This window comes from Haplochromis burtoni, unplaced genomic scaffold (assembly GCF_018398535.1).
Source record: "Haplochromis burtoni strain Fernald_Lab_line unplaced genomic scaffold, NCSU_Asbu1 Contig_19, whole genome shotgun sequence".
Taxonomy (NCBI): domain Eukaryota; kingdom Metazoa; phylum Chordata; class Actinopteri; order Cichliformes; family Cichlidae; genus Haplochromis; species Haplochromis burtoni.
This window is the reverse complement of record NW_024582380.1, coordinates 1,365,796-1,378,796: the sequence shown is the minus strand read 5'-3', so window position 1 is coordinate 1,378,796 and position 13,001 is coordinate 1,365,796. Positions and strand designations below refer to the sequence as shown.

At 42.2% G+C, this 13,001-nt stretch overlaps 1 protein-coding gene across 1 annotated transcript in view; it reads left to right on the top strand.

The window, feature by feature from the left end:
- The window catches only part of tenm1 (teneurin transmembrane protein 1), a 202,998-nt gene that overhangs the window by 137,021 nt on the left and 52,976 nt on the right, over positions 1-13,001 (top strand). The window contains exons 19-21 of the mRNA XM_005916517.3: positions 8,188-8,331; positions 9,037-9,289; positions 10,062-10,082. Of these exons, the coding sequence (XP_005916579.1) occupies positions 8,188-8,331; positions 9,037-9,289; positions 10,062-10,082 (418 nt within the window). The remainder of the gene's footprint in view (positions 1-8,187; positions 8,332-9,036; positions 9,290-10,061; positions 10,083-13,001) is intronic.

Below are 13,001 nucleotides of genomic sequence, written 5' to 3'. Positions count from 1 at the left end.
ATGATGCCATCAGTCCATAATAATTTTCGCATTCAAAAATAATCATAATAATCTGTGTGTGTGTGTGTGTGTGTGTGTGTGTGTGTGTGTGTGTGTGTGTGTGTGTGTGTGTGTGTGTGAAAGAGCAAGAGCAGGAGATTAAAAAAGGCCTATTTTTCAGCCCATTAAAGTTTTAAGTGTTGAGTTTGATCTCCTATGATTGGGTTTGGTGAACATATTGAAATGAATGTTTCAGCACTTTACTTATTTGCGCTCTTTCATAGCTTCATGATACGATCATACCATCTCATGTTCATAAGGCAGGGCCAGACTATTTTTGTTTAGTGTATTTTTGTTTCCACTAAACATTAAATGCACTAATAAATAGCGGGGTTAATGCAGAAGCCTTGAGAGCTTGAATAAAAGGACCTCTGGATTGGAGAAACCAGCCTCCATAAATGCATGGCACAATGGCACAACACTGAGCTGTAAATGTGCACCTAAAAGACAAATGACGCTCTGTCAAGGATGATGATGCTCACATTTTGGACAGGGAAGACGGATGGTTTGAGAGAGGACTGAAGGAGGTCATCTATGTGAACAACAGTCATTGAACAGAGGGGATGCTCTACAACACCAAAAGACCCTGCAATAACGGGAAAAAAACCCCAAACAATCAGATGATCCCCTATGAGGGAGCACTTGGCGTCAGTGAGAAGGAAAATCTGAGTTTTAACAACTTTAAATCTCAGCAGAACCAAGATCAGGGAGGGGCAGGCATCTGCCGCAAGGGGTTGGGGATGAGGGGAGGGAAACAGGACAATAGACACACTGTGGAAGACAGCAGAGATGAATAATAACCAGTGATTGGATGCAGTGTGTGTATTAACTCATAAAGAATGAAAAAAGATGATTGAAGAAGAAACACACATGATCAGTAGTAGGTCAACGACTCCCAGGACCCCCTCCAAAGGGAACAACCCCCACTAGGGGGTAAATGGATGGGACTCTCCACCTTTGATTTTAGAACTGAAGATGCCTGTTGGATCAGAGTCTTCACAAACTTGAAGAAGTCCAGTGGGCTTCTCCTTTTTTTCCAGCTCTGAAGACGATCACGACCTTGATGAATGCGAGCCTACACAGATGGTTAATCCAGTTTGTGGTTTGGGAGTTGCTTTTTATTACTTTTTATTAATAAAAGTATTGGCAGGTTAACTTTTCCCATCCACTTTATATTTCTAGCCACACTTTAACACTGCGCTTTATTCTGTCTACCTTGGAGCTTTATCTGAAACACACAGTCACACACCGATGGGTGCTTTTGGGATATTTTTGGTTTTAGCATTTTGTCGAAGGACACTTTAGCATGCAGACCTTCCACTTACCTTCCAAGCCCTAGCCGCAAAGTAATTACAAATAAGACTGTTTTTCACCAAGAAAAGAAAATGTAGCGGAACACAACTTCTCCAAAAAAAACCCCACAGTTTGTTGCTTGGTTTTACAGCTTTGTTTAAGCTAAACCGCATTAATTAGTGAGCTTTGGAGGCATATTTTAGGTGAGCTTTGTGAACATTGGACGGAGCCAGGGTAGCTCTTTCCCCTTGTGTTCCCCTCGCTCCAGTTAATTCACAGATATGAGAGAGCTATCAATCTTTTTTCGTCCAACTCTGGACAAGGAAACAAACAAGCCTGCCCACAGAGATATTTAACTATTTCTACAAGCAAAGCTCCTGTTAGCTTAGTATAAATCAAATCTGAGGGACTCAGAGAAATGTTGTTTTTCCTCTTTCAGACAGGATGCAGGCCAGATGAATAAAACCCTTTGAAAGACAGAAAAACAGATTTTCTTTTATCATCGTCCCTGTTAACTCTTAGGTCTGCGAGGGAGCGTTTCAGCACTGCGGTTTGCACAAAAGCCTGATTGGAAGTCATTGTGTAAATGATTGACCATTCAGTGGGTAATCACCCAACTGTTAATAGACAATGTCCTGCTACGAAATTACAGATGGGAGATTTCAGTGTTTGATTTAAACTTTTTAACAGTAGTTCAACAACTGCCGATTCACTGCAGCACACCAAAGGGTTTCCTTTAAGTGAAATATCATTATGAAATTAAGAACATATCGTGAATGCGGTGAGAAGGGAAACATTTTCTTCTTTTTCCCTGTCCTGTCTGACAGCGTAGCAATCGGAATTGTTGACTGAAAGGCAAAACAATGCCAAAATTTATTAGAATTACTTATTTATTTTGGGTTATTACAAGCAAAGAAAGTGGAGTTGGGGAGAAAGTTAAGAGAAGAAGAGGAAGCGAGAGAGAGAAACGCTGAGAATGTGCTTCAACACCTGTTGCGGTAAAGAAAACAGCAGAGAAACCACAGCAACTAACAACATATGCATAAATAACAGTGTTACTGAACAGCACTTAGCTTGACTCTGTCCAAGGTCCCTGAAACCTGAAATGGTGCTGACAGCAAAGAAGAGTAGAGATGTAAGGAGAGGGAGGAGCAGAAAGACGGAAGGCTACAAATACTCTGCAGAGATATTGTCAGCTATGACAGGGAGATAGCCCCTTTGGACGCGTTTGACGGCGCTGGTTCTGTGGGATAAAATAAAAAAAAAAAGTAAAAAGCACATAAATACAAATCTGTGTGCTGAAGGTTTTCATTACCGCGGCCTTCTGTCTCCTTTTCCCCAGTGTCTTCTCTCACCTGTGTGAAAAACAGATTTACAGGATGTGAAACTGTTACTGTTATTGCTCTCTAGGTTCATTATGGCAAAAAACAGCCCTTTGTAAGATGCCATCGAGGCTTAAACCATTGAACTTTCTGCTATCTATGTCCGTGGCTTCCTCTTTGTGGAAGAGTGTGCGTAAACAGTGCAGCAGCAAGATAGAGCTTTCCATAAGCACTGAGATCAGGCTTACCAGACTCTTTGTCCACCAGAGTGTAGGGCCTCATACCAAGATTGCATCTTTCTGTCCCCAGGCCTTCTTTTCCCCTCGTGATCCCTCCCCCTCCTCTTATCTGTTCGAGCGGCATTTCATCTGCTCCGGCTCTCTCGTGATCTTTCACCTCTTCACGGCTCACATGATCCCTGTTTTTATTTACCCTGCTTTGCTAAACCACTTCACCCTTCTTGCCCCCTTTCCCTCGCCTCCCTCTTCCTCTACCCAGGCGGGTGATTTCCGGTGTTTCCTGTCCTGTCCTGATCTCCCTTTCGCTTTTCTTCCCTCCTTGTTATTTCCTCCATTCCCTGTGATCTCCCCGGTTACCTCGCTCCTGTTTTCCTCTGCCCTTCATTGTTTTTGTCTTCTCTACCCATGTTCTCCCCTGATCCTCCCCTCTCTATAGTTCCTCGTGCTATGTTGGTGCAAAGACACAGACGAGCGTGGTCTCTCGCGCACACACACGCATCCTGCGGTACGTCTGTGCATGCACACACACCCATGTGCCACAGAGAGCAAGAGAAAGGGAGATCATGCTCTGTTTGCTGGGGTGAACACATTGCCTGAGGCTTCGGCAGTGGGGAATGAAAGCTTTCACCTGTGAGATATTGAGTGTGCATTTATGGACTATAGTGTGCATCTGTATTGTTTGCGAGCGAGTGTGTGTTCTCGCGCTGAGGCTTGTATCGTTTCTTGTAATATAGCTAGAGTAATATTCGGTTGTGAAGCAGTTCTCCAAACACTGACACTTTCCCTTTGAGATTGTTTCGCCTGTTTTGTCCTGGAAAAAGCTTTGTTCTTCATATTAAGTCAGTTTTATTGTAGGTTTGGTTTTTTTTAAAAGAAAACAGAAAAATGTTCCTATTTACAGAAATGTATTCATGGCAACTTTTAATACATTTTACAAAGGCTGGAATGCTTTCCAGGTTGTCAAACAGGCTTTTGAAGAGGAAATGCAATGTACCTTCAAGGGTCAAAACACGCACAATGCAAATATGTGTGCTTTGGGGTTTTTAAGAAAGGTTTTTATTGTAAAGAATATATGTAGCTTTGCATTTTCCGATCCCTCTCACTTCTCTTTCTGTCCTTTAAGCCTGACCTTAAACCTAAGATTAAAAGCCTAACTGAGCTTAAGGCAGATAAAATTGAAACAAATGGACTTTTTGGATGAAACCAAAGCGAGAGTTCCTAGGCTCTAAGAACTTTTGTCCAGCACTATAAGGTTTCTTTTTCTCTTCCATGATCTCCAGTGCCCCAAATTACAGATTATTTTCTCTCCCCAATCACCATATCGATCGTTCCCTCCCACTCTGAGATTTAAGTCGGCCCCGTGTGTCTGCTGAGAGTTTCTCTCCGTGTTACTGGGAATCTCCTGAGTTTCTGCATAATGCGAGCGCCCCTACTTATGTATTCCGGAATCTCATCTGATCTTTATGCTGACTTTGCCGCATGGTTTCCCTTGAGCGCCCGTCAGTTCACAGGCATGTTGGTCTACAGTGAAGTTAAAAGAGATCAGTGCCAACAGTGATTGACAGCGACAACTGTTCTTCTCCAGCTTTTGTGTTGATGTGTCAACCTAACCTTACTCTACAGTATATCATTATATTCATTTAAGAACACTGTATCATCTTAAAATGTGCTCTGTACTGAACCCGTGCAGCTTTAAAGCATCTTGTGGTTAAGTAAGGAAGATGGAACGGCCTTTTCTTTCGTGTTTGCTTGGCTACAGCAGCGAGGTACCTAATACAGTATTGCCCATCAGAGCAGTTTAACACTGAATATGATATTCTTGTATGATTTACCATAATCATACTGATAATAGGGGATTATCAACTAATGCTAGCACTGGCTATCAGGCACGTCCATAATTCAATGTGATTTTAATTTGACTGCTTATTTTGGCTAATATAATAAAGGTGTGCTAATACATCTGTGCTGCCTCCATGCAACGTCATGAAATGTGTAAGACAACCAAACACTAAACAAAATTAAAAGGAATCCAACTGCCATCTAGATAGTTACCTAAAGTGTAATAGAGTGGCATTTATGTAATGCTGTTTCAGTCTTACTCACCTCTCAAGCTAAATTTAACCATGCATTCATACAGCACTATACACTTCTCATATCCATGACCAATTTAGAATCACCAGTTAGCCAAACATGCTAATGTTTGGACTGTGGGAGGAAGCCAGAGCGCTCAGATGAAACACATGCAGGCATAATGGTTAGCCCACATTTACCTCAGTTACCTAGCAGACCTTCTCTGCATGTATAGGCCCAAGAGATCACTCCGATCCTCTAACCAACTGCCCTTAGTGCAACAAAGGCCCCGACGAAAGACTACAGGGCACCGAGCTTTTGCAATTGCCGCACGCAAAGTCTGGAATAATCTTCCTGTCGACGTTCGCATTTCAGATTCCATTCAATCGTTTAACTCATGCTTAAAAACTCACCTGTTCCATCTAGTTTTTGAAGCAAATCAGTTTGGACTTCCATCTGGTCTGCATTTGTGCTATGTAACTGTAAATATCACTGTAACTGTAACTATAATTGTTTTTAATTCTTTTTAACTGTTTTTGTTGCCTTTTGTTGTAATCTGCTTTGCTGCCTTGTGTGAAGCACTTTGATGGACACTGTCCTTTTTAAATGTGCTTTAGAAGTAAAATATTGATTGATTGACAGTCTCACAGAAACAAGGTTCCAAATTAGAGCCCAGGCTGTGGGGTTTGCATGTTCTCTCTGCACATGTGTGGATTTATTCAGAGTACTTTGGCATGCATGTTAGGTTAATTGGTGTTTCTTAATTGACACTGTACTCTGTGTCAGACTCAAAGCGTGCTACATAATGCTACAGTCACACTACGTAAAACAGTGCTGCATCCAAAACTGCAAGAAGATAGAGTCGGTCTGCCATCAGTCTGGGTCACGTTGGCAATAACATATGATTAGTTTGTCATATTAGTGAAACTAATTGCGATAAATCAGGGAAAATCACAAACCTCTTGCCATCTGCATCAGAGGTATAGAGCTAAACTTGTCTGCCAGCGGTAGAGTGGCCACTTGGAAAGACTAGGATATTTTTCATTGGGTCCTTCTGGCCGGACACAGCAAAATCCACACATAAGGCATGACTCTCTGAGCCACAGACTCAGCCAGGCTTACAAAAAAGGGAAAACTTACAATTTACACATGTATAAACATACAAAAACACACAGCTTGGTCATTTTGTAATGACCAACGTTTTACAAAGGGCAGTGCAAATTTGTGGCTTAAAAATCACAGTGTAAGCACAGGTTTTACACACGTTTCTCTCTTAAAACATTTTGGCAGTTCAGATAAATGAGAGGAGGCTGACGGAGAATCGATATGTTTACGATATATGAGGATGAACTCTTTCTGACAGACATTGCTGGGGACCTGAGGACTGAAACACAAGTAGAGTCCAGGATTAATCCAGAGAAAACTATTGCTCCATAGAAACCGGAAATCCGTGTGTAACAACTGATATGCACCATGTGCAGAAGGACAAAAAAACATTATTTCCCATCTGATCCCGAGCTGTCTGTGTGAAGATACTGTTACTAAGCCAGGTGTGTAAATGTGCACATCCTTCTGGGTGTTTCTGCAGGCTGTGTGAAACTGTAGGTCCTTATTAAAGTCAGTGTTATGTACAGGCATGTGGTATTATATACCAGTAGATTATATGACATTATGTGATGAAGGGAAGTTAAAGAAAGAAACCTGAGAGTTGGTCTGGTTGCGCACTGCTGAGATGCAGACATGCAGAGAGTTGTTTTCATTGTGTACTGATCATGGTGTAGAAATGCAGCTAAAAGCCTGGAAGCATAATAAAGTATTTTGATTCTGATTGTGCAATACAAAGATGTATGTTTGTATGCATCTTGCATTAGAATTGTACTTCCTCCTCCTCCAGCTTCAGTAATTATTGCCGAGCAGGAATATGTGGGGCTCGGTTGTAAACACTCAGAGTGAGGACTGAGTAAAGAGTGCCAGGACAGTGCCAAAGTTTTGGCGCTGCACTCAGAGGTTTGAGCCATCCACTCCACACTCCTTCTGATAACATCTCCCCCTCTAATTCCAAGTAAATGAGCACTCCTCTCAGCAAGGTGCAAAGTAAGACATGTGCAGCTTGCAGTAAATTGCCTGCCACAAGTCTTAATAACTCACATTTGTGTGATTTATTATGTTGTGTCCTCACTCGGAGAAATAAATGGTGGAGCAAAAGAACTTCACTGATTACGTGCTGGCAATCTGCATTTACAGATTGAACGGTGAGTATTTGCAAACATTCTGCAATCTGTCTGAGAGCGACTGCAGTCAGCACGGTAGTCGCAAGGATTTTGTCGTCCTATTTTTGCTGTAGTGTGAGCCATGCTTAAATAAAAGTGCACAATAAATTGATTATGAGAGAACCATTTTACAGTTTCTAATTCAGCAACCGCATATTTCTGCAAATACTTTTACAGGTGGTCTTGTTTATCATAGGACATCGTACAGCTAGGAGCTATTTTCAGAGTGACTATAGGCATACAGCGACTGGAATGTGTGAGAGAAAAGGCAGCAGAAAGTTGCCATTAAAATTGTAATAAAGCACTTGCTTAATTAGGTAAATGTATTGCTTGTGTGTTTATTTTTTCCACCTCTAATGACTCATGTGCATGGGCTTCTTTCCTTCGGTGTGTGCAAGCGCGCCTGATTACACACTGCAGAATGACATGTATGTAAGTATGTTTGCGTGTTTACTTTGAAAGCTCCTGCAGCTTGGTCACCTGCTGCCTTTAAACATATTCCAAGTGGCAAATTAGTGCCGAAACATATTTAATCCTGCCAAGCCAAAAAAGAAAAAGAAAATCTGTTGATAGTTGTTAGTTGTAGTGGGAAGCTGCACAGCGTATCATTACAACTAAGAGGCCAAGCAGCTAATTCTAGGGCTCCTTCATGAAGCCGTACTCCTCCTGATTACGCCCCCACTCCTCACTGATGTCTCTCAAACACAAACACTGATGAGGTCTCCCTACAGGCCTTTTATCTATCTCACCACTCGATACAATATAGCTTTGAAAAAGATATGGGGAAACTTGTGTGTGCTTTGCCTTGTTTTCAGGCTTTGTTCAGATACAAGCGCGTGCAGTCATTCTGCGCCACGTGGTGCAGCGTTAAGCACAGCCGGTCTGCAGCACATAGGAATTGCACGCTACTGCTTAATGTTAAGCTCTCGATGTGTGCACGTGTTTCTGTTCCAGTGGCAGTCGGCTATGAGTATGAAGTGTGTCCCGGTGTTATCCACTGGGAAAGAAGGACCGCTCTGATGCAGGGATTTGAACTGGTCCCCTCTGACCTTGGAGGATGGTCTCTGGACAAACACCATGCCCTTAACATTCACAGCGGTGAGTTTATCCGCTTGTTTTTGGTGCTTGGAGGCTGGCTGCGTTTTTAAAGCCACAAAATGAATTGGAGAAACTTGAATTCAATTCCAATTAGTTTTTTCTTTTATGAAAGAAAAAAAAAGTATGTTTTTTGCTTTCTTTCTTTGACATTGAAATAAATAAGAACCACTGTGTGACTTCTTTTAAGTTATGTGTTGATAGTCTGGACAGACTACATGAAATGATACAGAGCTTAGAAGTCCAAGATGTCCTTGAAGTAAGGACATCAAAACGCTGTAGTGTGGGTGACTCAGCTACAATGTGCCGTTATTGCCATTAAAGCTGCTCAGAAAGTGGTTTGAGATGTATCAAATTTGCATTTTCTCACACAAAAAAACTTAATTTGTTACTTGTTAAGAGTTAGGCACACAGAAGATGGTCCAGATTTAAATGAGTCCAAAAAGTCAGACTGACAAAATTTTGGTCGGTGCAACAGAGTGAAAAACATCGCCCTGTCCCAAAACTCTTTTACTCCCTTAAATCTGGCGTGATGAGTTCAAAGGAAAACAAAAAAGACAGACCCCAAGTCTGACACGTGAAAGAACTGAAACTATTCCTACTTGTCATTGCATTCATAAATGATTTCAGCAACATTAGCATGCACCCGCTGATGGGAAGTACACTTAAAGGGCCTTTCATGTCACCTTTGCATTCCTCTCTCCCCAGGAATCCTTCACAAAGGGAATGGAGAAAACGTCTTCCTGTCCCAGCAGCCCCCTGTTATCAGCACCGTGATGGGGAACGGCTTCTATCGGAGCGTCCCGTGCGGCCCGAGCTGCAGCGGCGCGGCTCGGGACATGATGCTGTTTGCCCCCGTGGCGCTGGCTAGCGGCCCCGACGGCTCTCTCTACGTGGGGGACTTTAACTTCATTCGCAGGGTCCACCCAGACGGATACACCAGAACCATACTGGAACTCAAGTGAGAGCAATGATCTTGTTGGGTGTGCTCGTGATAAGACCGCTTTTGGTAGGGATCTCTCGCAGTAGGAAGCAGTGGGATTTGGCGCATCGGATTCACTCGAACACAATGTGAAATAAAAAATTAGCTCAGCTGATACGGGTTAGCATGGCATTAGCTGCGGATGGGATCTGCAGCTGCAATCTATTTGATCTCGGTGGAATTCTTTCTGAAGTTCGTCTTCATGCAGAAGGAGGAGCGTGTGAGGTTTAGAGATCACAGACTCTAATCTACCTCTTTAGGATGCGAGAGAAGCTGAAAGTCTCTGCTGAGAGACAAAGATACGTTTTTTTCCGTCTTCTTCTTTTTTTTTCCTCTGGATTATGACGATGATATCTCCTACTGTGCTGCAGGCATTACATTCTCTCATTTCTGTATTTTTTCAAGCGTTGACTCTCAATGGGATTGCACAGTCATTTGTCCTGTAGAGTGTTCTCCTTATGTATCTTTACTCTCATTCACTGTTTTTATTCTATGGCTGACTAATATTTCTGGTTCAGGCAGAGGTTTCCTCTGGGATGAAACACCCCCAACCCGCCAAAAACGGCTTCTTGTTTAGGTTAATATTAAATGTGAAACAATACAACTGTCTAAAGCAACCCCAATTTCACTTTATGGGGAGAAAATTTAGCAGCCTATGAAATTCTGAGAGCCTCTCGTTAGCCTCATAAATAATTGTTTTTACTTTCTCTTCTCTCCCCTTTTGAAACGCTCCTTTATGGCTTGTTATCAGGAACCGGGATACCAGACACAGGTGAGAAGTGGTGATTTACACCTCCTTTATATACCTGCACAAATGTGTGTCGAGGGAATAGACAGTTGCAAAACGCCCCGCAGAGCTTTAACTTTGTTTGTTTGCCTCCTTTTAAATTGCATTGACCCACCTTCACCTGGAACACGCGTGCAGGTTCTGTACACACGCTACGAGCACAGTTAGATCTATGAATGTCTCATTTAAATTTCACTTGGTGATATTAAAATTTGTACGCTGGACCGCAGCCAAAATGTCAAGGATTTCATTTTTTTAGAGGATTACTGAAAGTCTGTTTGGTGGATGCCTCGGTTCATTCATTTCCCGAGCCAGACCAAAAGGCCCGAGGCCGGGAGTGGCCTCAACGTCGCCCCGGTCTCAAGCCTCTGTGATGCTGTGAGCACTGTACGCTGTTTGACAGAAGATTAGACAGATGTTATAGAGTTTCTGTGTGTGCACGTGTGTTGTGATGTTTGCATCTGTGCGTGCACCACTATCGTGGGTCGTATCGAGCCGATTGTGTGTGTATGCGTGTTTGTGCTTGTGGGTGTTTGTGGAAGAGCAAGAGAGGGTTCATCCAATTTCAAAAACCCTGACTATTTTTCACGATACTGTGCCAAAATCTGAAACCGTGCAGAACTGATAATATGATTGTGATGTACTTTGTGGGTGGGTAGGAACAAATGTCAAAAATATATATAATATATAAATATATAAATATGCAAACCGTTGGTAATTTTCTACTGTAAAGCCATGTAGCCAGTGCTTCTCATCTGGAGCCGCTTTACCTCAGTGGGGTACTTCTGCGTTTGGCATGTGGAGAGATTGTTGAGTAGCTCCAGAAATTTAAATAAAAAGAAACAGGAGAAGCAGACAAGCTGGCACAAGTGAGGTAGAGAAGGAAAGGAGGCAGTGGAGGTGTGTTGCCTTGAGATCGGCCAATCTGCTGGGATTGTAGCTGAACTCAACTTTGTGACCCACCTGAATTTACAGTATGCTCTGTTAAGCTGAAATAGATGCCAAAAAATGAATAAATAGCTGTCTTTGTTAGGCAGTTAGCCATAAGTTGCTGAATTTCAGACTGCTTAAAAATAATAGCTGAAGAAGAAAGCTTAATGTGTAATGGATAAACGGTCTTAGATGCATAAAGTACTTGGGCTATTGTTATAGCATAAATGCAGATTAAAAAAAAAAAATCAGCTAAAACTTTGCTTGAAAGAATCCACTAATATATATTATTAACAGAAAATTTGATCCCAGCCTGAAATAAATTCAAATGAACGCATTTACAAGACCATGGGTTGTGTTAGTGAAGGAGTATTTGAGTAAATCTGGCTAGCGTGTCAGATAAAACGCAATAACGAGATTTGGAGCCTATACTGCACGAGCTGGATTCTTCTGAAGGCACTTCGGGTGGTGTTTCCTTACCCTGGAGGCTTCTCTTTTAGCTTCTGCTCCCTTCTTTTCCTCCACAGCAGCTTTTAACTGTTAGCAGCATGTTAGAGTTTCTCCTTTATTCTGTGCTATTGTTCTCCTAAGTCAAATACATTAATTATTCATCCATATTCAGCTTTCAAAGCTTTTCACTATGCATTCTTCCCAGCAAAGTGCCGATCAGCCAAAAGGGCTTCAAAACAAGGTGCTCTCTGAGGGGAAGACGGTATGGGAAGTGCTCAACATGAAACCACCGTCTATTCTTTCCCCCCCCTTTAAGAGTCGGAGCGAGGAGTTAAGCAAATAGGGGAGGAAGTCCTCGACAGTATTATCTGAGAGCCCAGACGGTCGATTTAGGAACAGCTAGATCACTGTGTCTATCAACTCTGATCACTGTTTTGTTATTGCATGCGGTGGGAATGAGCAAGGCTGGAGTGGGATTGTTTGTGCTCCGGTTGTTATTGTTGTTTATTTTCCTTCCACCGGAGGAAAGCATTTGGAGCTATGAGCATCTAATTGAGGAAAAGATAGGTGAAGCGATTTGTAATCAGTTATATACAGCACGCGATGCTCACGCTAGCTTCAAGAGGCCCGGCAAATACGATGCACCGTACGCCGAGCAGTGGCACATTTTGAAACTCGGTGAATATAACTCTCTTAGGATCGAGTTTAAATTATGTATGTGCAGTTCAGCGCTGAGCTCTGTAAACAGTTATGCACTTAATGGACTAGATGACTGACAGCAAGCCTGCCGATGTTGCTGTTTTTGTTTTTTTCTCTCTTCTGGGCATTGAGAAGGTTCAGTAAGGAAGTATTCTTCTTTAAAAGAAAAGGATATTTAGGGTACAAAGGCTGTCCAAAGCAAACTGGAAATCATAAGGACACGCTGGCTACAAAAAAAAGAAGAAATGAAAAGGGTTGCGAGCGTGACAACAGAAATATTTGTTTTGACATTGTATTTTTCCTCGCAGGACATTTTTTTTTATTGAATAGCTGCCGAAGAAAGGAGGAAAAAAGAAACCTTTAACAGGGTGTCTTCAAGTTTAATTGGCAGGAAGCCTTTGACCAGACCCAGCTGACACTGGATTTCACGCTACAAAAGTAATTGCCTGGAACTCAGTTAGTTACAGTGTTCAAAGTGCAAAATTTAAATTCCCTCTCACTTTTATGATCACTGTGTTCAAGTCTTAATAATAATGCAACACAATACAACACAATAGCATGACAGTATCAAAGGTTTTATGTAATTAATGAACTGTGGACTATATGTGGAGAAACAAGTCACATCTTGCCTGCACAGCTGCTTGCCCACACTGTTGGAATTCATCCGACACAAAGGACAGTATGCAGCTTGCAGGAAGCGTAAGGGCGAATAAAGTCAGTTGTGCAAATGTTTGGCTCAGGCTTTGAGGAGAAAAGGACAATTTCTTATAAGCAGTAGGACATGCACATGACGCCGCACGGAGGTATTTCTTCCTGTGCAACATG